At 40.4% G+C, this 24587-nt stretch overlaps 1 protein-coding gene and 1 long non-coding RNA gene across 8 annotated transcripts; one reads left to right on the forward strand and one right to left on the reverse strand.

Moving 5' to 3' along the window:
* Positions 1 to 457: 457 nt before the first annotated feature.
* Positions 458 to 17145, reverse strand: KLHL31 (kelch like family member 31). Of its 2 annotated transcripts, none has more exons than XM_032340273.1 (3): positions 16791 to 17145; positions 3113 to 4317; positions 458 to 1403 (listed from the first exon to the last, which is right to left on the reverse strand). In XM_032340273.1, the coding sequence occupies exons 2-3, from the start codon at positions 4282 to 4284 to the stop codon at positions 671 to 673; spliced, it is 1905 nt and encodes a 634-aa protein (XP_032196164.1). In that variant the 5' UTR covers positions 4285 to 4317; positions 16791 to 17145; the 3' UTR covers positions 458 to 670. The 2 variants fall into 2 exon arrangements, with proteins under 2 accessions (XP_032196164.1, XP_032196163.1); XM_032340272.1 differs by having other exon boundaries at positions 16742 to 17143.
* On the forward strand, positions 761 to 18548 carry LOC116588769. Of its 6 annotated transcripts, none has more exons than XR_004285074.1 (8): positions 761 to 871; positions 3264 to 3395; positions 8415 to 8521; positions 8804 to 8851; positions 9030 to 9147; positions 9619 to 9910; positions 16250 to 16358; positions 17709 to 18548. It is a non-coding gene; the product is annotated as an uncharacterized LOC116588769 (long non-coding RNA). The 6 variants fall into 6 exon arrangements; XR_004285072.1 differs by lacking the exon at positions 8415 to 8521 and adding an exon at positions 8293 to 8349 and having other exon boundaries at positions 17709 to 18547; XR_004285071.1 differs by lacking the exons at positions 8415 to 8521; positions 9030 to 9147 and adding an exon at positions 8293 to 8349 and having other exon boundaries at positions 17709 to 18547.
* Positions 18549 to 24587: the final 6039 nt, after the last annotated feature.

Consider the following 24587-nt stretch of genomic DNA (forward strand, 5'->3'; position numbering starts at 1 on the left):
ACAGAATTAGAGGAGAATTAAGGGATAAACCAAAGGGATCAGTGTGACAGTCCAGGGAGGAATCCCTGTTACTCTCCAGTCAAACCTTGTTTTAAGTTTTAGAACGTTATCATGGGACGCCTTTCAATATTCTTTACTCAGTCGCGTATGGAAAAAGAAACTGTATTTAAACGTAGAATTTAATCTTTAAGGATATAGATGGACTTCCATTTTAAAATAAAAGCTGTAACTGAACACTTTTAATTTCCTAAAGAAAAAGACGAGAGAAGAAGATCAACTTTCGTACCTGAAATTGCTTACTCACATAAGCTTCATGTGTACTCAAGGGTAGAAGAAAAATCTCCAATGTGGGTGTAACCGCTATCCTCGAAGGGGCCATGCCCCGGCGGGAAGAGTGCCTACGACGAATTCTGTCTGCCACCCAGTGGCCGCTGAAATAAATGGTTTCTTTTCTTTGTTGGCCAGGGCCCCGTATTTTGCCTTTTTTTTTTTTTTTTTTTTTTTTTTAAAGAGGTAGATTACGCCCGCCCTACCAGGAATTCAAAACTACCAAGACAGACGCCTCGATACGGCGTAAGATACAATCATTGTAGTAAATGTTACGTATTTTCCTTTCCGCGAACCCACGAACGCCTGTTTGCCCTTCCTGCGTCCCCGCAGCTACCTGGGTTCAGATACTGACTGGCACCGAGGACACCGAGCTGGCTCGGGACTCCCGGGTCACGCTGTTGGGCATCGAGAGGGTGCAGCAGGACACGCCCACGGTGGCCTCGGGCAGCTCGTCGTCCTCCGTCCACTCGTTGAGCTCCGGGCTGAAGCACTGGATGCACTTCTTGTACTTCTTCTCGCCCTCGTTCCAGCCCCCCAGCAGGTAGGCGCGGCCGTGCAGCGCCGAGGCGCCCGCCGTGCTCACGCCCACCAGCAGCGGCGCCGCGTAGCTCCACTGGCCGCTGGCCGGGCTGTAGCACTCCACGGTCAGCACGTCCACGCGCTCCCCGCGCGGCCCCAGCTGGCTGCCCCCCATCACGTACACCCGGTCGGCCAGCGTGACCGCGCAGTGCCAGCCTCGCGGCGTGCTGAGGCCCGGCAGCTCCTGCCACGAGTCGCCGGTGGGGTCGTACGCGCACACGGAGCGCGAGTACGCGCTGCCGATGTAGCCGCCGGTCACCAGCACGCGGCCGTCGGCGACCGCGCTGGCGTGGCAGCAGCGCGCCACCTCCAGGGGCGTCTTGGGCTGCCACTGATTGGTGGCGGGCACGTAGCACTCGAGCGAGGCCAGGCTGCCTTCGGGATTGCGGCCGCCCACGGCGTACAGGAGCCCGTTGAACACGCTCAGGCTGAAGTGCGTGCGCTTCTGGGTCATGTTGGCCAGGTGGATCCAGGTGTTGAAGCGGGGATCGTATCTGAAAATGGCAGAGCAAGTGTGACAGCCAGGTTGGCGGCAGCCAGGGACCCACGTGACGCCACAACCCACGGCGTGGTCACTGTGACACTCTTCAGGCAGGGAGGCTACGCTAGGCACAGAACGCACTTCCTCACCCGCAGGCTGGGGTTTGTTTATCAGCCAGTGAAGTGCGACTCCCCCTCCTCCCGTTTATAAAACCGCTGCCTTTATCGGGCCTCTTGGAGAAGTCCCCACAGACGCCACTCATCAGGCCCTCTTCTCCCGTACTCCCGCATCATGGGGGGAGAGGGGTGTTTATGAGACGGGGCTTGTGGGGGGCTTGTGGGGGAGGCAGGTGGAAGCTGGGTATCTGCGGCAATCACAAAGGGAACCCTGCCACATTTAAGTCAGTTCCACACATCTTCAGACACCAGCCATCCCTGGCTCATTCTTACTGCTTAATTAGATAGCAGTTGGCTAACTGGACTTCTCCAGGTCTGGCAGACATCTGGCCACTGGAACAGTAAAGCTACGTCACTCAACCAAGTCTTCTATCTGCTTAGAATGAGATCAATGGAACTCATATCCAAAAGCATCACCAGAGGCTTAACTTTCGATATTCCTCTATTTTCTAGCCCTTATCCATAGGTAAGATTTTTCAGTTTAGAGATCTGTCTTTTCAGTGTTTGATATTACAGTTATTATATCATAAGTACTGAAACCAATACTGCAAAAACGGTTGAGTACCCAACAGAGTTATCAGCAGGAGGAAAATAAGCAGTCCTAGAAAACCCGTTTTAAACTGTTTACGTAGTTCCAAAGCATTGTAAACACAGACCTCCCTGCATTAGTTTGATGTTCCTTCATTTTTGTCCCATTTAACCTCCAAATCAAAACTTAACTATAGTTATAAATTAAAGGGCAAAAATCAGTTAATTGTTTGGATTCATTTAAATGACACACAGACATAAAATAATAAAATAATAAATAATATACTTTATAAATTTTTAGATCTTCCTCATCAGTTATGATGAGGTATATCGTTATACCACGATATAAGCATGACTTCCTGACATTTCATATATATATGAAAGTGTTCTTATTATAAATATACACAGACAACATGGCATTCGAATTCCATTTTCTGAAGGATATATTATACCCTTACTATTTCTACGTGCATGAAAGAAATGGACAGTTTTTATAGAATTCAGTCTTCAAAAAATATTAAGAATTAATGACCTGCCACATTTTTAAATGATCTCATTGTATTTGCCAATTATGAATCTTGACAGTCATCAGTAATAGTCATTTAAAAGAAATTCTGTATTATTTTGACCTTTCTTATTACTCAGTGTTAAAAACTAAATTTGTACCCAGTTTGTTTTCAGAAAAACAGTGTACAGTGAAGGGAATGTTACTATAAATGAGAGAATATGAATTACCACTGACTTGTGGTATAACTTGTCTGGGTATCAGATGTCTCACATGTAAGATCTGAATAACCACATTTTCCCAGCTCATTTCATAGGCTTCTTCAGAAATCTGGAGTGCATTTTATATATGCATATACTTGATGTAATGTGGACTTTTGTATATATGTAATGTGGCATTACTGATTTACTGAGCCAGTGAACTAAGCTAACAGGCAGGACTCATTTACTTCTATGTCAGAGCAATTTCCTCACAATACTGAACCATTTCAGTTCCGAATAAAGGATCAAATACCTGCAGAAATTGCTGACTGCATGCTTGGCTTGGTTTCTAGCATCATTCTGGTCTTCACCACCAGCCACATAAAGAAATCCATCCATCACAGCCACACACTGATTAAAACTCTTGGCTGGCATTTCTGTAAGCTTGCTCCATCCATTTTCAGGGTCTCTGTACAGGATGTCTCTACTAAGGGACTTCTCCGTAAGGCCTGGACGTCCCCCAACAGTGACGAGGACTCGACAGCCCCCGCGGATTCTTGTGCGCCTAGACTGCAATGTGTTTTGACGATATGGAAGTAAGTGGTAGTTCATAGCATCTACAAGAAGTTTGTGACAATCAGCGTCTTGCATCATTCTTGGTACAGACTGAACATAATTGACCAGGTCTTGTGCAGAGATGGTACCAAAGCGGATATTGCTCAGAAGATCTGCAGCATATTTCACTCTCTTTTGGTCAAATTCTAACCATTTCATTGCAATCTGGAATGCTACTATTTCAGAAGGCAACTGTAAGTCATCATCTATGAGAAGTTCATTAATTTGCTCAAATGTAAGTTTCAAAAACTGATCTGATTCTGCAAATTCAAGGAAGTTATCCCGGATAAATTTTTGGGCTGCTGCTTTGGCATTTTTCAGGGAGTATGTTTCAGCAATGTTAGCAATGTACATGCAATTCTCAACACTCATCTCTCGTATCAGAAAATCACTGCACATCTTTACAAGGGTATGGATCTGAAGATAGACAGCAGCAGAGATAATGCTTCCTATAGTATACAAAGAGAGCGTCAGCTTTCCAGTATAGGCATATGCAATGACAGTAGCCAGGCCCAGCGGTGAGATATCGTTGAGATCTATCCTTTGGGTAGATGGGTCTTTTTTTAGGATGTTGTAGAAGTATTCACTGCACGAAGCCATCACTGACTTGTGAACATCAAAGGACTTCGTTTTGGTGCCAATGACTAGGTCGCAAAGGAAGTTCTCCTGCCTCATTTTACTTAAGCCTTCCAAGAGGTTGGGGCCATAAGAAGCATCTGTTAATTCAGAAGAAAGGCAGCTAAAGCCATTGCCTCCTTCTAGGAGCCCATTCAAAGTGTTTAGTTTGTTCAGAGGGCTATCTTCTACGATTATGGTCATCTCATTAATATCTCCTTTGCTCTTTTTCACAGTCTTCTTTTTGGGGGCCATGTTGGCAAACACACTGTCACAGGCAAGATATTGCTAAAAAAAAAAAAAAAAAAAAAAAAGCATGGTTTTATTTTAACAGCTCTTTGGACTTTGAAATGCTACATTGAGAAACCGTTCTTTTCCATAATAGTTTTTAAATGACATAATGTAGATTAAACTTCAAAGGGGATTTAAAGACTTACATTAAACTAAATGCACATTTTATTGAGTTTACTTCAGCATCAAGCACTGAAGACAATTCTAGAAAGATTTATACTATCAAATGTGACCTCCCAGTAGCTATACTGCCAAGTCATTTTACTAATTTTTAAAAATTTTTTATAAACATATAATGTATTATTAGCCCCAGGAGTACAGGTCTGTGAATCGCCAGGTTTACACACTTTACAGCACTCACCATAGCACATACCTTCCCCAGTGTCCATAACCCCACCACCCTCTCCTTATGCCAAGTCATTTTATTCAGCAGAAATGACCAGATAGTCTCTGATTTAGATGTACAGCAATTACAGAATAGTAGTTAAACATCACATGAAGGGCTTAAAGATTAAAATTCTAAAGTTTTCGTCAGAAAAATACTGAGGTTCAGGAATCCATATAAAATGTGTGTATATATATATATATAAATGTATATATATATACATATCAGAATAAATATGGAATAAACATCACCTGAAGGGCTTAAAGATTAAAATTCTAAAGTTTTCCTCAGAAAAATACTGAGGTTCAGGAATCCATATAAAATGTGTGTATATATATATATATATATATATATATATATATATATATACACACACACATATCAGAATAAATATGGAACTTAAAAATCAATGGGTAAGGACTTGAAACGATACATTAGTTCAACTGATTTCTACTCTCTGCAGTCACTAAAATAACGTCCAGATGGATGAAATTGCTAGATCACACACACAGAAAAAACTAGAACAAAGTAGGTTTTTATTTGTTTTAATTTTAGGGTAGGAAAGGCCCTCTTAAGGGCCAGAAGTCATAGGGAAAATCCAGAAGTCATAGGGAAAAGACTGAAACATCTGAATACAAACAACAGCAGCAACAGCAACAAAACCCCACAACTTCTATAAAACATCAGATGTTTAAAAGACAAGCATTGATAGTGAAAGATGTTTGTAACATTCTTGACAAATGGTTAACTAACATGTTTAAAGAAACTCCAACAATTAGTTAATAAGGAAAAGGTAATTCAACTCAAAATTCTCAAAGGCTGTGACTAGGAAACTAGGTTGTTCACAGAAAATAAAATACAAATAGTTGATCAACATATTTTTTTTAAAACTAAACTATAATCAGGGAACTGTCAACTGAAACACAGAGATCTTTTTACTTTTTGGTGGACACATTTTGCTTATCAGATGGTTAAAATATTTTTTAGTGTTCACAATAATCAGATTTTGCTGTGGCACTCCCCATGCATTGTTGATGCGAGTATGACTGATACAGTCTTTGCTTTGACATTAAATCTAAGTGTAGGAATGTGCTCATAGAGATATATCCTCATAAGGACATATTTATATGGATTCTATATACATATGGTTCCATATATAATAGAACCATTTTCTATTGTCAGTGTTATAAATATTTGAGCCAGTTTTGTTCGTGTGTTTGTTTTTAGAGAGAGAGAGAGTGAGTGCAAGTGATTAGGGGAGGGGCAGAGGGAGGAAGAGAGAGAATCTTAGGCAGACTCCATACCCAGTGCAGAACCCAACGCAAGCTCAATCTCAGGACCCTGAGATCATGACCTGAGCCAAAACTAAGAGCTGGATGCTTACCCATCTGAGCCACCCAGGCGCCCCAATATTTGAACCAGTATTTAAACCTGTAAGAAGTGGTGTGATCCTTTAAGGCAGCTCTAAGCAGCTTTAGTATTAAACAGACTTGAAATATATTAAGTTTAGCAAATACATGCAGAACCTTTAAAATACCATTGATTAAATTGTTTTAGGATTTTTCAAAATTCTGAGCATAGTTATCAGAAGATGTTACACTTGGACTTTTCAATTGATTATACTTATAGCGTGGTAGCATTCACTTTTTTGTGAGACTATTCTTTTTTTTTTTTCCTCCATTTTTAAGATTATAAAATCAGGGGTGGCTAGGTGGCTCAGTTGTTAAGCATTTGCCTTCAGCTCAGGTCATGATCCCAGGGTCCTGGGGTTGTGCACCCCATCAGGCTGTCTGCTCCATGGGAAGCCTGCTTCTCCCTCTCCCACTCCCCCTGCTTGTGTTCCCTCACTCCCTGTCTCTCTCTGTGTGTCAAATAAATAAATAAAATCTTTAAAGAAAAGATTACAAAATCAGTATGCGTAAATTCAACAATTCACGGTTTGGTATATATTATTTCAGATAACTGGCTATGCTTACACAAACTTGTATTTGCACATTTTTGAGCAGTGGTGTGCTGATAAACCAGCTCTCTAAGGAGGTAAGGGATTGGGGATGGTAGTGGGGCTGGGGGGAGAGCCCTTATTTGTAAGGTGTAGATTTCTTTGGTGCAAATACACTCATTGTACCTGATTTTAAAGTGTCTACTGTTTAACAACCAGCCTGTCAAATTCATGAAAATGTAACAACTGCCTCCCATGAGCCAATATAAGTCACTTCCAGCCCCTCTAGGAGAACTTGCATCAAAGCATTTTTATGCTTTGTTATTGGGCAGTTTGCTTTGTTCGCCTAGCAGTAACTAATGGGTCTCCTTCCAGATTGCTACACACATAAATTTACATCATTCTTTTTAAAAAATTTTATTTAATTTTTTTTTCAGTGATCCAAAATGTTTATGCACCACACCCAGTGCTCCATGCAATACGTGTCCTCCTTAATACCACCAGGCTCACCCCACCCCCCGCCCCACCCCCAAACCCTGTTTGTTTCTCAGAGTCCACAGTCTCTCATGGTTTGTCTTCCCCTCTGATTTCCCCCAACTCACTTCTCCTCTCCATCTCCCAATGTCCTCCCTTATGCTCCATAAGTGAAACCATATGATACTTGACTCTCTCATAGTCTCCCATACTAAAGATATACAAAACTTATGCCATGCTTCGACTGATGGACATTTAAGTATTTCGGTGTTTCATAGTTTTCTTGAGGGGTGTGTGTTTTTATGTGTATGTATCTCTCTTAAGTCACACTGCTGAGTTCACCCTGAAGGGTAAAACCCGGCTTTGATCCCCCTTGAAAAGCCCTTCAGTTTAATTATGGGAAAGTATGTTTAAAAATTCTATAACCTTTCTATTGTGTTTGTCCTTATTCCTTTCCATGTGGAAGAAGTAAAGCAAGTGGGTGGGAAACAGAAATCTATCCCTTTGCCAGGGACTTTGTCTTCCTCATTAAGCTCAAATTGTCATATTCATATTCGTATTTGTCTACAAACTACAGCCCATTTGTCCTTCCTCATTCTTTCTTGCAAGCAATGACAGATGCAGCCTTACCTTGTGAAACAGATTTCCAACCCACCATCAGTTTAGTCTTCAAATGCATTTGACTTAGGTGGCAAGTGTCCCTGTGATGGACTTTTCTGGAGCAAATTTTAAATTAAAAAAATTTTAAAAATTTTGTTCAGTTATCAGACACCTACTGCTGTGTGGGCAGCATCATTCTGGGAAGGATGGAGCCATATGATATGTAAGTTATGTGAGACAGACAAGACAGGACAAGTACAAATTGATAACAAGTAACTAGGGAAGCACAGCAGAATTTTTTTTTTTTTTTAAAGCATCAGTTTCTACCATATGAATAGAAGCACCAATGTATCTTTGGGAAAAGTTTTGTCTATTTTCCTGGAAGAACCCCTTTGGAGATGTTTCTATTCATGGAGATGTAGGGCTCATGACCACTCCTTATTTTGAAGGCAATCCTGACCTTGAGGAGTAACGTGAATATTTTAGACTGAAATGGTAAATATTCTGTTTATCTATCGGTAAATGATTACAGTAGTCCCCTTTTTATCTGTGGTTTTGCTTTCCTTGGTTTCAGTTACCCGTGGTCAGCTGTGGTCAGGAAGCAATGATCCTCCTGACATATCATCAGAAGGTCAGTGTTATCCTAATGCTAAGTCACAATGCCTACACCATTCCTCTTATCTTCTTATCATACAGGCATTTTATCATCTCCCATCCCCGCAAGAAGAAGTTCTGTTCTGAGCACGGAACAATAGGATATTTTGAGAGAGAGAGAGAGACCACGTTCACATAACTTTGATATAGTATGTTGTTATAATTGTTCTATTTCATTATTAGTTACTGTTGTTAATATTTTACTGTTGTCTAACTTATAAAATAAACTTTATCACAAGTATATGTATAGGAAAAAACATAGTGTATCGAAGCTTCAGAACTATTTGCAATTTTAGGCAGCACCAAGGGGCTTGGAAGGTGTCTCTGTGGAGAAGGGGGAACTCCTGTTTTCCTTGCTAGAGTGCAGGGTGGTATTCAAATATTCAACAACTGATAAAACATGGCACCTACTAAATAGTACGGATTCACAGGCCACAGGTCTGGAGCGGGGTTCCAGAGGCTTCCCTGAAGGACTCTGTGTAAGTCTTCAGTTGCTGGATAATAGTGGGGCCCAGGGGCTTCTCGGGGAAGGATGGAGGGGTAGAAGGGCTTCAAGGGGAGCTCATTTGGCTGTTTATTAGCCCATTTACCAACTCTGTACAGAAGGATCTCTTTATTTTAACAACTGTATACTGTACTCAATCATTCTTGTCCCAGGGACAGGGTGTAATTCTGAGGTGTCTGGAGAAAAGAGAGAATCTGGCCTTGACAACATAGCGATATGATGAGGCCAAGGAGGCAAAGGGTCAGCAGGGAATTCCAAAGGAATCCAAAGGTGAACTGCAGGGCCACTAATATATGATTTCCAGTTTCAAATCTTCCTTTGCTACATTGTTATTCCCCTATATCACACATAATTGGAGCATCCTCAAGTATCCTAAATTGAGTTTGACAGATTGCTGACTAGCTCACTCTCTGCCTTTAGGAATATCATAATATTGTTGGGAAAACCCCACCCTCCGAAGAAGAACCACTTGAGTTTAAGAAGGAGCTCTAGGGAGTGAGGGTGGGGGGGCATGGGTTGGAGGGGGTAGGGAGAGAAGTAGGGGAAACTATCCACGGTCTGTAGGGAGTATAAAAAACAGGATAATTTCAAAGAGGAATCAAGAGTTGGAAAAAAGAAATAGCATAGCATGAGTCCCCCAACCCTTAACAGATTTTGGGGTGCTTTTGTGGATTTTGACTTTAGGGGGATTTTTTTGGATGGCTTTTCACCTAAGAGCAGACTGCAATTGGTACTTTACAGGGCAGCAACAACTCCAACAGAAAGTATCGCTGCATTGAAGAAGCAGAGGGTTTGTGGCAACCACATCCCCTGGAAAGTGAGCTGGGAATTCTGGGCAAGAGAGATCCCAAAGGGGAATGAAGGAATGAAGAACATGAGAAATAATAAATATCTGGATGCATATAAAAGACTCTGAACTTCTTTAAAATTCATATAACTCTTCAAAGCAAAACTGGTAACATCTTCTCATGGAGATTCTAACATTTCTGGATGTAGCACATATGATTATTACAGCATAAAGGACGGAGTGATGGTAAGTGAATCTTACAGTTGCAAGGTTTCTATATTTTATGTGAAGTAATAAGTATTAACTTCTATAGTTGTGAGAGTTTAACTGTATATCATAATCTCTAGAGTAGTGCTTGCCAATAGAGATATAACATGAGTCACATATGCAATTAAAAAATTTCCAGTAGGAACATTAAAATGTTAAAAAGAACCAGGTGAAATTGATTTTGATGGTAGAGTTTATTCAACCTAGTATTTATAAAATATTATCATTTCAACATGTAATTGGAATGAAATTATTAATGTGATATTTTACATATTTTTAATCCTAAATCTTCAAAACACAAGGTGTGTTTTATATTTATAGCATGGCTCATTTTGGACAAGCTGCGCTTCAAGTGCTTAATAGCTACATGTGAACTGATGACTGGTAATGGATAGCAGAGCCCTAAAACAATCACTTAAAGAATGCAAAATATAGCTGAAAAAACCCAATAGGTAAATTTAATGGCATTCAAAAGAGGGCAGGAAAATTGGAACAGAGGGACAAAAATTAGAGGAGACAAAAAAAAAAAGCCTCCAAATAATTTAATGGTCAACCTAAATCCAATTATATTATTCATTATATTAAATGCTAAAGGGTGAAACATTGTAATTAGAAGGCACAGGATTTCAGAATGGATAAGAAAGGCAAGACCCAAATATATGCCATCTACAAAAGACTCAATATAAATACAAAGACACAGATAGGTAAAAAAATAAATGGGCACAAAAAGATTTACCATAGAAATGGTAGACCTAAGAAGACTGGAGTGGATATGTTAATATCCAGGTGAAATACACCTCAAGAAAAAAAAATTATCAGTGATGAAGAGGGAATTTCATAATGATTAGAAGGTCAAATCATCACAGGTATAAGACATGTACATTTATATGTGCAAATAACAGACTTTCAAAATTATGTGAAGGAAAACAATGTGACTGAATTAAAGGGAGAAATAGCCAATTCCTCAATTATATTTGAAAATGTTCATAACTGTCTCTCAGACACTGACAGACCTACTAGACAAAAAAAAATCAGTAAAGCTATAGATTATCTGAAGAACATTATTAATCACCCTGACTTAATTGGTATTTCTTGAACATTACACTCAACAAATGCAGAATACAAATTGTTCTCAAGTGTACATGATACACTCACCAAGGCAGACCCTATTTTGGACCATAAAACACGTTTCCATAAATTTAAAAGCACTGAAGTCATACAGAGTATGTTCTCTGATCATTTTGATGAAGTGGTGTTGGGATGGGAAGATTTGCAGTTAATAGGAGTCTTGCTGGTCCTGGTACCAAACCAAGAATTTTTAAGAGGAGTGGGTATAGGAAGGAGAAGGTCATTAGAAGTAGAGGAAATGCCTCATGCTGAAGCAGGGAGCCATGACTCAGCATGGTATGCATAGACTCAGATAGCTGAGTCATGAAGGAGACAGTGGGTGGGCATATTAGGCCAATATATAAAGGATGGAGACAGTTGGTGGGCATATTAGGTCAATATATAAAGGATGTTGGATGCTGAGAAGAGTTTGGACTCAATAAATTCCTTTGTGATCAAGAAGGATTACAAAATCTCCAGGAATGGAGAAGACAATATGAGGCCCTAGGGGAATTGGTAGTTCTTCCAGTCCTTCCTTCTCTTATTTCCTGTTGCCACTTTTTATTTCCTTTATGTATGTCCGGGTATATATATCTATATATATGGACACACAGTTGACTCTTGAACAGCCCAAGTCTGAACTGCATGGGTCCACTCACACAGGTTTTTTTCAAGAAGTATATTTTTGGAGATTTGCAATAATTTGAAAAAAAAAAAAAAAAAAAGGATGAACCATGTAGTCTAGAAATATTGAAAAAATTAAGGAAAAGTTTGGTCTGTCATGAATGCATAAAACATACATAGATACTAGCCTGTTTTATTGTTTACCACCATGAGATATACACAAATCTGTTATAAAAAGTTAGAATTTGTCAAAACTTAGGCATACAAATGCTTACAGACCACATGCATGGCACCATTTATAGTTGAGAGAAATGTAAACAGATGTGAAGCTACAGTATGAAGTCATAGCTGCATAAAAGCAACGGTGGTCCATACTACACTACCTAAGAATGTGGTAGAACTCACTGGTACTATTGCAGTGAGCTCAAGTGTTGCAAGTATTCTCTAAACATGCTGTGTGCCCTTAATCTTCTCTGCATAAAGAGTTTGTTTCTCCGGTAACTTGTGTATGGCACTAGTTCAGTTTTGGGGGAGTCAAGTTATATTCCGATTTTTTATTATGGAGGAGGCTGGCACCCCAAACCTCTGTGCTATTCAAGGGGTAACTGTTTATTATGGATATGTCATTTTATTCTATAAATGTTATTTTAAATAACATCAATTGATTCAATTAATTTGATTTTAATATTATTAACATTTTCAAAGATTTTATTTTCAAGTAATTTTTACACTCGATGTGGGGTTTGAACCCACAACCCTGAGATCGAGTCACATGCTCTACTGACTGAGCCTGCCAGGTGCTCCTATTAAGTAATATTTAAAACAATATTTTAATATATACATTTTTAAAATACGAGAGAGCTTTTAGAGCCCTTAAAATCACTCTGCAGACTATGGTGAGTGCTGTGAAGTGTGTAAACCTGGTTATTCACATACCTGTATCCCGGGGGTTAAAAATATATTATAGGTTTATAAAAAATAAAAAATTAAAAAAAATCACTCTGTAGAGGTAAGTGGCTTTTTTAGCTCTAGGGGAGGCAGAGGGAGAGAAACAGTCAGGAGACCATTTAACAGACCACGAAATCAGAGCTTACATTCCACTTCCTAGTGGCCATATTTTCTCAGATATGCTCGCAAATTCAATCTTTCTTTACGAGTGTTGCCACTACATCCTTTTCCTAGGTGTGCACCTTGGAGGTGAGGCTGTCTCTCCACCTGCCCAGGTGTTCTTAGTCTGTGTCCTCTTCCTCCAATCAGGACTCCACAGATGCCTCAGAGAAACCTGAGGACCACTCACCCCTGTAAAGCTGGGCAAATCTAGAGTATAACATAGACATTAAGTAATAAATTTTGAAAGCACCCCATTCTCATTGATTCCCTTATATATTAATTCAGAGTTGGATGAGGATTTTAGTTATTGTTATTTTTTTAAAGCTTTTTTCTTTTTCTTTTTTTTAAAACTGAGTGAGTGCCTTGTGGCCAGCTGCTCAGGGATTCTCTGGGCTTGGTACCTGGGCAGTCGCCATGGCTACCATTGGTGGGGGTAGGGGGGTAGGGGAAGTGGGGGTGTGTGGGGGTTGTAGGGCTTTGACTGGGGTCATGGTCTGGGCTGCATGGTGAGGAGCACACAGCCTTGCTGAGGTGCCCACAGCTAGCAGAGTTTCAAGATTGTTTCTCTGTTTTTCTTACAGCACAACAGACTTGATTCTCCCTCCGCACCCAGCTCCAGTGAGCTCAAGGGTGGCGGAGCCCTCCCAACGGGGGGAATGAAAGAAAGGAAGAACCATACACACTCTCTGAGACCGTTAGAACTTGCACTTTTCCCACAGCCCCTGCCACAGTAAGACTGTTGCTGGAAAGGAGACCAGCTACAGCAGGGGAGGTTGTGTATGGGGTGAACAGCTCTTTAGAAGCACTGCAAATCCTTTCCTGTCCTTCCCTTTTTGGGTGAAAGAAAAGACTTTGGACAGGGTGCAGAGGGTTATAGAAGGCTCCCTATGCTTCCGAACTATGCCTTCATTCTGTGCAGAACACACAAGAGAATTTTTTTTCCTCTGGTCACGGACACCACAGCCTCCTTCCTCTCTCTGCTGGGTCCAGGATTACCCAAAACAGTCTCTTGGGTTCCTGGAAGAGCTGCCCATTCACAACTAGATAGAAGGGTAATAGAAAGGCACCTCCATACTCTCCTCCATTGCCCACCACAGACCTTGGCTCCTGTGCCATTTCTATTACGATAGTATCATACATTCGACATCCAATAAACAGCTGGGCAGTGATGTGAGCCATTGTATTTTTCATTACCTTTTGTATTTGCCAAATTTAAGTACATTAATAATTATTCCTAAATATAAGTCACCGAGCATGAATCCATATTATGTATTAATTGTAAACTGTTACCTCCACTTCTAATTGAAATAATAATTATATTAATTTATTAATTGAGAACTGTGTGTGGAGCCCTAGGTTTAATACTTTTCATGACTTTATTATGATTATTTTTTTAAACTTAAGCATCACTGAAATCTGAAGAGATGGTTATATTATGTTCATTTTACAAATGAAGAGATTAAGAGTCAGAGAGACTTTGAAAACATATCCAAGGCCACACAAGCGTGCAACCCATAGTGCAACAAAGACTCAAACCCAGAGTGAGTCCTGACCACCGTAATCGCCTCCCTCAAAGGCAGGGTAGGTTAAAAGCTGTAGCAGGTTAAAAAGTTAGGTCTTTCCAGCATGAGAAGAGAGAGACTGAGTGACGCAGACCTAAGGTTGTCAAATAAAATTTGGATATAGAGAACATGAAATGGTTCTTTGTAACGCCAAACACTGAAATAAAAAGGATTGCCTTTTTGAGTTTAAAATAAATCAGAGGATGAAGTAAACCTGTGGATTTCTTAATTCTGTTATAGGTAGTAAAGACAGAAAACTCCCATAGGTTGGGTAAGCCAAAAACAGAAAGAGGTTCAAGGAGATTCTGCATGAATTGGTTGCTCTGATCAGAGCACAAAGTACTTCCTTTTAAGTGTTGGGTTGAATATGAAATTATCAACCCAACCCAATTTGTTGTTTAGAAACAAATATTTATTCCATATGTTTTAATTTAGCTAAAGAATTATGCCTGGCTTTATCTAAGTATATAGAAACTATGCACAAAGTTAACTACAATTCCATTCACCAAGGCTGCATACAGGACACAAGGATCCAGTGCTAAAACTTTTGGTTTGGATTTTATTGGAATTTCAGGAAAACAGCTCTTTCTCTTCCTAGTCTTTTGTGTGTTTGTGTGTGGGAAGGGGTGGTTGGAAATGTAATTTTTCAGATTCATGTCTCTCTGGTTGTCACAGAACTGGAAATCGAGTTTTAGTGTTCTTTTTGCTCTAACCATCTAATAGACCTGTAGCAAAACATCAATGAATTAGGAATTCGGTTTAAACATCTATTAGATGGGGATATGTGTAACTTTCTCTTCTAAAACTTTACACAGAGTTAAGAATAAACAGCTGGCTTTTGCTGCCAGAACTGTCAAAGTCTGGTCTGGTATCTCTTTTCCCCTCAATATGTTTTTTCAGAAACCTACGATCAACTGTATCAGATAGAGACACACCATCTGGGACAGGGGATTCTTCACCTAGGAGGTATGCAGTGGGGTCTAGGTTGCCAGATTTAGCCAATAAAAATACAAGATGTCCAGTTAAATTTGAATTTCAGATCAACCATGAATCATATTTTAGAATAAGTATATCTCTCACACTATTTTGGGACATGCTTATACAAAAAACTGGTGTGTGGTTTATCTGAAATTCAAATGGAGTCTTGGGTGTTTTGTATTTTATCTAGCAACCCTGCTCTGGTTTGCGTTTCAAGTGAGTCCATGAATTCCATGGAAATTTCTAGAATATTAAGAAACATGTTACGCATGTGTGTTTATGTGTCTTTTTCTGAGGAGCGGGCCTAGAGCTTCCTTGAGGTTCTGAAAAAGACCCATGACCCAAAATAGACCTAGAACCTTTGGGCTGAGGACAGTGAAGACAAGAAATGGTGATGTAATTCTACTCTCTTTGAGGAGCCGGCAAGTCCCTGTGGAGGCATTACCCTAGAGAGAAGCTCCTCCTGGCTTGACACAGCCCTCAGATGCAAACCTCTACAACCGATTATAGAAAAGAATTGTCACTTTATATTTAAGAACATTCTCTTTTCTGCCGCCTTCTTGCCTCCTGGGAGAGACTCTACACAGGGCAAGCTGCAAAGCCATGTGTGTAAAAGTGTCACTGTCACTCTCATGCCAGAATGAACTGGGATCCCAGAATGTGTCTTTGCCAAAGGGGCAAATCAGCTGTGCCTTTGCCCTGTCCTGTCACATTCCAGTCGCTGCATCTGTTCTAGCTCATCAGCACGGACTCCGGGAATAGAAACATTCCAGCTTCTGCCACTTGCCATTTTAAGTGAAGTCCGACTTAAGGGGGGGTTTTCCAACTGGGGGTTTTCCAGTTTTCTAACGTAAAACTGAGGTCAGGATAGCCAAAGGTGCACATTAAGAACAAAAACTCATTTTATGGTTAAGTAAAACCTGTGTTCTTTTTATAGGGGGAGTTTCTATGTTGCCAATATGGATATTTCTGGGACTTCAAGGAGTTCTCTGACTTTTGTGTTACCGATTGAATTAAACTGATTGTATTTCATCTAAACCTATCAGGTACTGAATGTTTACATGGTTCCTGATAAAAATGAAGACGGAATTCAAAACTTTGTGAACAAAACCTACAAATTTTACTTTGTCCCTCCTTTCTCTATAAAGGAAGGTGAACATGTTTTAGGCTTTAGAGACTGAAAATTATTCATGGAAATGACAGGTCATTTTACTTTTTAAAAGCAGCCCTCTCACGCATTTCTGTTACTATGACATTCTTCTGATCTCTGGCATTCCTTACACTGGGAGAGAATGTGTTCTGGCTCCCGATTTCAGATCCAGAACATGAGCCGTGTGGTCCGGCTATAGACTGCCTGTCAGTGGCACAGCCCCCCTACCACAAGCACACAGATACCTCCACCCTCTCCCACCCACCCACGCATACGCACCCTAGAATCTAGAAGTCAGGAATTGGAGATCGTGGTCCCAGCTCCTTACCCTCTTGTGTGGTGTCGGGATGTGTAATGATGAGTTTTCAGCAGGAGGCTCCTCTTGGGAAGCAATCTGTGGGGAGAGAGAGGGACGGAGGGAAAGGAAACTGCAGTGAGGAGCCACCAGCAGCCACCTGAGGAGTCCCAGCAGCAGCAATTTTTAGAGTGACCCTTGCGGTCCTACTGGATGAGGCAGCAGAGCCCACGCTCCCCCACCCAGAGTACAGTCCCCTCTCCCTCTTTGGCCTTCAACTCCAGGCCTCCTGGGGCAGAGGCGGGGCTCTGGTTGGTGGAGAGGGGTTGGGTTTCTTGGCCTGCTCAGCTGTTTAAACAAAAAAATAAGTAAGTCAAGAGTCCGTCAGCCTGGGTGCAAGGAAAAAAATTAATTTGGTGGGACTTGAATGGTTGGAAGCAGGGATATCAGGGTACATACTTGGTAAGAAGAAGGGAAGTTGGTGAAGAAAAAATTAGCTTCTAGAAACGTCAATCCCCTGGTCACCTCAGGTCCTCTGAAAAGATCGAGTTTATAAATAGGCTGTTCTTTAGAAGTGGAGCGCATGTTCAGGAGGACAAAGTGCTTTCTTTGGTACCTCAGATATGGCGTCAACACGATTAGGGTCATGGTATAGTTGCACAGAGTGAGGTCTGGGACCAGTGCTTGACTCTCCAGTGATCCCCAGGGATGTCTGAGACTAACACACACTCTAGCACACGGGCAGGTGTAGAAATACCTACTTCGGCAACACTCCATATGAAAACAAACAAACAAAATCAGAGGATTACAACTGACCACAAGTTTTTAATAGACACCAAGGATGTGAAACAGCTGATAAGAGTTAATGTGATATTAGACTGTAATAATGGAAAAATAGGTCCTGGAAAATTCACGTTATAATTATTTTTCATTTGTCGGATGATGTGTTAGGCATTGCTTTGCGTGTTGGCACACTAGGAAATTATTCTGCGCCCTGAAGGAGTGGCGGGAACGAAGAGAACTTCGGAAGCTGTGACTGTTGGGACAATCTGAAGAAAATACCGAGAGAGGACTTACGATGGATGAAACACCTGTGCAAGTGTATTGGGGGTTGTTGGGCAACAAGTGGATTTAGCGAACATTCTTATACCCTATTGTGGCCAAAATTGGGCCCGATGGGCAGATATTCCTGGGAAATATTAAAAGTAAGGAAAGAAAACTCTGATAGCAACTGGCTCTTAATGATTAAAATGGGTCCTAATGATGAAAAGGAGCCAGTTCCTTATGAGTGGAAGTGGGGAGGTAAAAGGTGATGTAGGGACTCTCACTCCAGCTGGGCACTGGGCTTAGCTCATCCTTGATATAATTCCAACTCTAAGACTCTGTGATGCCATATGTATTGGCTTCCAGACTTCCCAAACCTCTCAGCTCACTAGTTGGCATCTTAGTTACCACTTAGTCTTAAATTCCATTCAGCTTTTTAGCAGGGAAAACTCTTTTGATTTTTTTTAAAAAAATTCTTTGTTTTCACACATAGCCATCCAGCTTCAAATGTGTCAGAAGTATATCAAAGAACTTTATTGTACGGTTTACAAAGCTAACAGAGGATCATTCCCAGGTGATCCTTCATGTTTCCCCCTCCTTGATTCCAGTTAAGGGCCAAGGCATTCAACTCTCTTCTTAGTAATATGATAAAAATCAGCTTTAGATAAGTATTTATGATAATGATTAGATGATTATGGAAAGGTCCTTTAAGAAGTAAGCAGAAAATTACTTGGGAACTTTATTAAAAATCAGTTTTGAGGGGCGCCTGGGTGGCTCAGTGGGCTAAAGCCTCTGCCTTCGGCTCAGGTCATGATCCCAGGGTCCTGGGATGGAGCCCCGCATCAGGCTCTCTGCTCAGTGGGGACCCTGCCTCCCCACCCCACCGCCTGCCTCTCTGCCTACTTGTGATCTCTGTCTGTCAAATAAATAAATAAAATCTTTTTTAAAAAATCAGTTTTGATAAGGTAGGTCTGGGCTGGAGCCCGAGATTCTGTTTTTCTAATAAGTTCACAGGTGTTGCTGATATTGCTGGTCTAAAGACCACACATAGCCGTGGAGTAGCAAGGATTTAGAATACTTTGGCTCCCTAACACCTGAAGGAAGAGGGTTTGTTGAAAAGGCAGTAAAAGCCATTGTATCAGAACACATTAAATGTTCTAATACCAAATCTACAAATCCACCAGGAAGAAGACTAAAAACTCTCTTTCTTTGCCTTGTTACAACGGAGGAGTCCTCTTTCAAAAGCCAGCCCCGACACTGGTACTTTGGGTTATAGATAGAACCACCTTTTCAGGAACTTTGCTGTATCAGTTCATCCTACTCGTACCCAGCAACCTCCCTGCCCTGTCTCTGCTAGCCAATTTCTACCTCTGTTTAATGGTACACAAACTCTTCTATTTAAAACCAGTGCAACAAAAGAAAGCTTTCAATTTAGTCCATTTCCTCCTCTAGATGAGGCCATATTTCTCTCCACTTCTTCAAAAGCAAACTTCTCAGATGTATTGTATGTATTTGTATCTGTAGCCTCTATCATGTTGCTGCCCATTTTCTCCTCAAATCAGTCCAACTAAGTTTCCCTGTTTGCCCTTCTACCGAAGGGCTTGTGCCAAAGTCATAAATAACCCTGGGTCGCCTCATTGTTTGGGACATTTTCCAGTGCTTGACCTTTCAGAATTACTTCACACAGTTGACCAATCACTTTGACTAAAAAATTCTCTTTTCCTGTTGGTTTTTTTTTTTTTTCCCCAGTTGCTCTGGTCATTTCTTCTCATTCTCTCTTTCTAGAAGATCTTCAATGCAACTCTTGCAGGTTAAAGGACTTCAGAGCCATCTTAGACTCTCTTCACTTCTCAAAGCTGCATTTGGCAGATGAGCTCACACGTCCTTAGATATCTCATAGGGTCCTTAAAAATCATTATTTCCAAGACTCAAGTCATATTTTCCCTCAAAATATGCTCTTTCTACAGTATTCCCATTGGTAGTATACAAGCCATTACTCATCTAGTTCCTTAAAGGGTGGACTTGGCATCATCATTTGCCTCATCTTTTCCACCCTGCACCTCTGTCTCCTCATCTCATTATTCACCATGTCCTGCTATTATATATCTGTAATATCTTTCCCACTGCTACCATTCTGGTCCCAGCTATTATTACTTCTCACCTAGACCATTGTGAAATCCCTCAAAATGGCCTTCTTGTGTTCACTCTTGCTTTTCTCTAATCCATCCTTCCCACAATGTAGCCAAAGTGATATTTTCAAATTTCATCATGTAACTTCCATGTAGAAAATTCAGTAGATTTCTGTTTCCTCAGAATAGAGGTCCAAATCCTTCTCTGGTTTATAGTGCCTTTCAGCACCTGATCCCTGATTTCCTCTATGATATCTTCATGTTCCAGCAAAATCCATCCTCTCCAAGTGTCTCAAATATACCATAACTCTCTCCTGCCTTAAGGTCATCATACTTGCTCCCAAGTTGCTGTCTATTTCCCCTTCTACTTCACAGTTCGACAATCCCTCACTGGACTTTAAGGGCCATAAACAACAAAAGCCAGCACGCACTTATTCTTTACCAGGTACGTGTGGTAGGTAGCTTCTAGGATGATCCCTAAATGATCTCTGCTCCCTGCGATTCAGAGCATTAGATAATGTCTTAACTTTTAGCAACTTACTTCTAAATAATAGAATACCTTAATGTTGAAGGGATATGATTTCTATGAGTAGATTATGAAAGATTCCAACTTCCATCTTTAGAGCAGACTTTCTTCCTTGCTGGCTTTAATGAAGCTCAGTGTCCCACCTGAAATACCCAGGAAAAGAAAAGCCATCTAGGAATGAAGCCCTCAGTCCAACATCCCCCAAAGATGTGGGATCCCGCCAACCAACCCTGCATGACCTTGCAAGTGGGCCCTTCCTTAGCTGAGCCTTCAGATGAGACTTCAACTCTTGTGAACATCCTGGATAAGCACAGGCAGGTGGGTAACACAGTGCTGCCATCCCTGATCAAAGCCATAGGCTTGGAGATCATTTGCTGTATGTTGGCCAAAGCTCAAGAGAGTGCTTCAGTTAAAATCAAGAAGGGTGAAACTACTAAGGACTAGCTTTGCCCCCCGTCACCCTTGTTTCCTGCACCAGTGATCCCCATTGTGCACTAATATTGTATTTTGAACATGTCAAAATCTGTCTGTTAAATCGTCATACACGGTGTTTGTGGACTTGGCCGACATGAAGCTGTTCTCTGAGGTTTGCCTCTCAAACTGCACAATGCTTTGTGTAGTACTTTCATTTCATGAAAGAAAGTCTCTAGTTAAGCTCTTCATGGATCCCTGACCTACTGAAACTGTGAGATAATAAATGTATATTTTTTAAGCCGCTATTTATGCAGCAATAGGTAACTGATAACAGTACCCTTGTATGAGTTTTTCCTTATAAACTAACATAGTCCTCATAATATTTTTATCAGACAGGATCCATGTTTTGTAGATAAGGAAACTGAAGAACTTTTAACTTATCACAGAGCACATGCTGGTAAGGGATGGAGCCAAAATTTGGACCCACATTGTCAGGCTCCATGGTCTGTGCTTTTAACCACTTCATTCTGCGTGAAGCAGTGACTGTAACTGATTTGTTGACAACTATAATCCCAACCAACAACACAAGATTTGACATGTACTAGTGATCAATTATTGGTTAGTTCATTACTTAATTTAGAAAATTGCTAAATGAGTGATGGATAAATTTTGTTTTTGTTCATGCAAAGGAAATTTATAAGAGTATTTTTAGTATAATTGATCCTTTTTGGTCTCAAAGGATTTTTCCATTTTGTGGTATGTAGTAACAGAATGGGCTACATGCTGACTGACTGAAAATTACAGGTGCATACCAACAGCATTTTTCACAGAACTAGAACAAACAATCCAAAAACTTGTAGGGAGCCACAAAAGACCCAAACAGTTGGAGCAATCTTGAAAAAGAAAAACAAAGCTAGAAGGATCAGAATCCCAGATTTCAAGTTATACTACAGAGCTGTAGTAATCAAAACAGTATGGTTTCCATGCAAAAATGGGAACATAAATCAATGGAACAGAATATAGAGCCCAGAAAGAAACCCACAATTATGTGCTCAATTAATCTTCAACAAAGTTGGCAAGCATATACAATGGGAAAAAGGCAGTCTCTTCAACAAATGGTGTTGGGAAAATGGGACAGCCACATGGCAAAAACAATGGAACTGGACCACTTTCTTATACCATACACACAAATAAACTCACAATGGATTAAAAATCTAAATGTGAGACCTGAAACCATAAACATCCTAGTAGGGAGCACAGGCAGCCATTTATCTGACATTGACCATAACAACATCTTTCTAGGTATGTCTGCTGAGACAAGGAAGATAAAAGTAAAAATAAACTGTTGGGAATACATCAAAATATAAAGCTTCTGCACAGCACAGGAAACATACTATACAACTAGAAGGCAAGTTATTGAATAGGAGAAGATATTTGCAAATGACATATCCAATAAAGGGTTAGTATCCAAAATATATAAAGAGCTGATACAACTCAACACCCAGAGAACAAATAATCTCATTAAAAATGGGCAGAAGACATGAACAGTCATTTCTTCAAAGAAGACATCTGGATGGCCAACAGACACATGAAAAGACACTCAACATCAGCCATCATCAGGGAAATGCAAATCAAAACCACACTGAGATGTCACCTCATCCCTGTCAGAATGGCTGAAATTAGAACAAAACAAAACAAAACAAAACACAAGGAACAACAGGTGTTGGAAAGGATATGGAGAAAAAGGAACACTCATACACTGTTGGTAGGAATGCAAACTGGTGTAGCCACTGTGGAATCAATATGGAGGTTCTTCCAAAAACTAAAAATAGGTAATTATATGATCCAATAATCTCACTGCTGAGTATTTACCTAAAGAATACAAAACACTAATTCAGAGGGACACATGTACCCCTATGTTTACTGCAGCATTATCTATAATAGCCAAATTATGAAAGCAGCCCAAGTGTGCATTGATAGATAAATGGATAAAGAAGAGGTGGTATGTGTGTGTGTGTGTGTGTACATATTTTATATATATGATATAAAAATAATATGTCATATTATATATGATATATAAATAATGTGTATATACATATACATATGCAAATAATACTTATCATATGTGTATATTTATATGTATATACATATACAGTGGGATATTATTCAGCCATAAGAAGAATGAAATCTTGCCCCTTGCAAACAACATGGATGGATCTAGAAAGTATAATGCTAAGTGAAACAAGTCAAGAGAAAGACAAAATACCAAATCCTTTCATTCACTTGTGGAATTTAAGAAATAAAAAAATTAAAAAAGGGAGAAAAAAAAGGGACAAACCAAAAAATAGCCCCACAAAAACCAAAACCCAACAAAAAAACAAAAATCCAGTCTCTTAACTGGGTTAACAGTTTGGAGAACAGATGGTTACCAGTTGGGTGGGAGGATGGGTGAAAAAGGTGAAGGGATCACTATCCTATAACCTGAAACTAATACACTGTATAACATACCAAAATTAAAATAAAATAAAAAAATAGGTGTATTTCAGAGCACAAAGCAGTGTAATATAAGCATGATGAAAGCCACATATGGAACTTCAAATTTTCTAGGAGTTGCATCAGAAAATGAAAAAGGGAACGGGTGAAATGAATTTTAATAACATTTTACTGAAGTCAGTATATCTATAATATTGTTTTAACAGACAGTCAATATAACATTATGAGGTATTTTACATGCTACGTAAGTACTAAATCTTCAAAATCTGGTCTTTTATACTTTCGAGACATTTCAAGTGCTGAAATCTGGATGCGCCCTACTTCAAGGGTCCAGTAGTTTGTATTAGACACTGAGGATAAGGACAATGTAGGTGCATGGTCAGTGCAGGTGTAAAGAAAACTTGGAAGGAAGACAAAAGAGTCTGGAAGTCAACAGAGTCATCTTTTGTCCTTATAGTTACTCTTTCTGTTACAATACTAGGACGTACTAGAAATAGTTTAAAATAAGAACTGAACTTCAGGGACAGACGTTGACTTAAAGATTTTCTTTAAATGGAAACTGGAAAAAAAATCATGATGTGTCATCTCAAATGGTAGGGTTTGAGCACTTGCCTTGATGCTTCTAAAATTTAGGTTGCCTGAAATATGCAGTTTCATTTCAGGCAGAAGACAGGAAAGTCTCAGAGAACCAAACTGATAGTTTCTAGAAGGCAGGGGTGGAGAACGTCTCCCTTTGATTCGCAAAGGTTACTGTAAGTCTTTGGCTGGTCGGGACCAAAAGGCCAGGAGACAAATAGGCGATGGAAAGTGATGAAGACATCTTTACTTCGGGCTCTGAAGTAAACTCTGGGCCTCTGAACCCCTTTCCGATGGTTGTGTATTTACTTTCCCACTGTGAGAGGCTGGGTGGGAAGCAGAGTCTGTCTCCACCATATAAGCCAAAAAAGTCGGATGCTTTTGTCTGGCTTCTTGTCCACTATGGCAGGGTTGGGTCATGGGTTTGACTGATCGGCTGCCTGTACCCTGCATTGGAAACTGGGAGCCAGTGATGCAGAGAAGCAGGTCAGAGAGGAAGCTATTCCGGGATTGGCAGGCCCTGGTGAGCAGCACCAGCAACATCGGTTTGCAGGACCGTGCGCAGCTGGCAGGGCTGGTGGCAACCTCTGCGTCTGGAGCCGGAAGCATGGGGACTTCCAGCAGTGGCTTCTACTGTTCCATAGGGGT

The sequence above is a fragment of the Mustela erminea genome, chromosome 4 (assembly GCF_009829155.1).
Source record: "Mustela erminea isolate mMusErm1 chromosome 4, mMusErm1.Pri, whole genome shotgun sequence".
Lineage (NCBI taxonomy): Eukaryota > Metazoa > Chordata > Mammalia > Carnivora > Mustelidae > Mustela > Mustela erminea.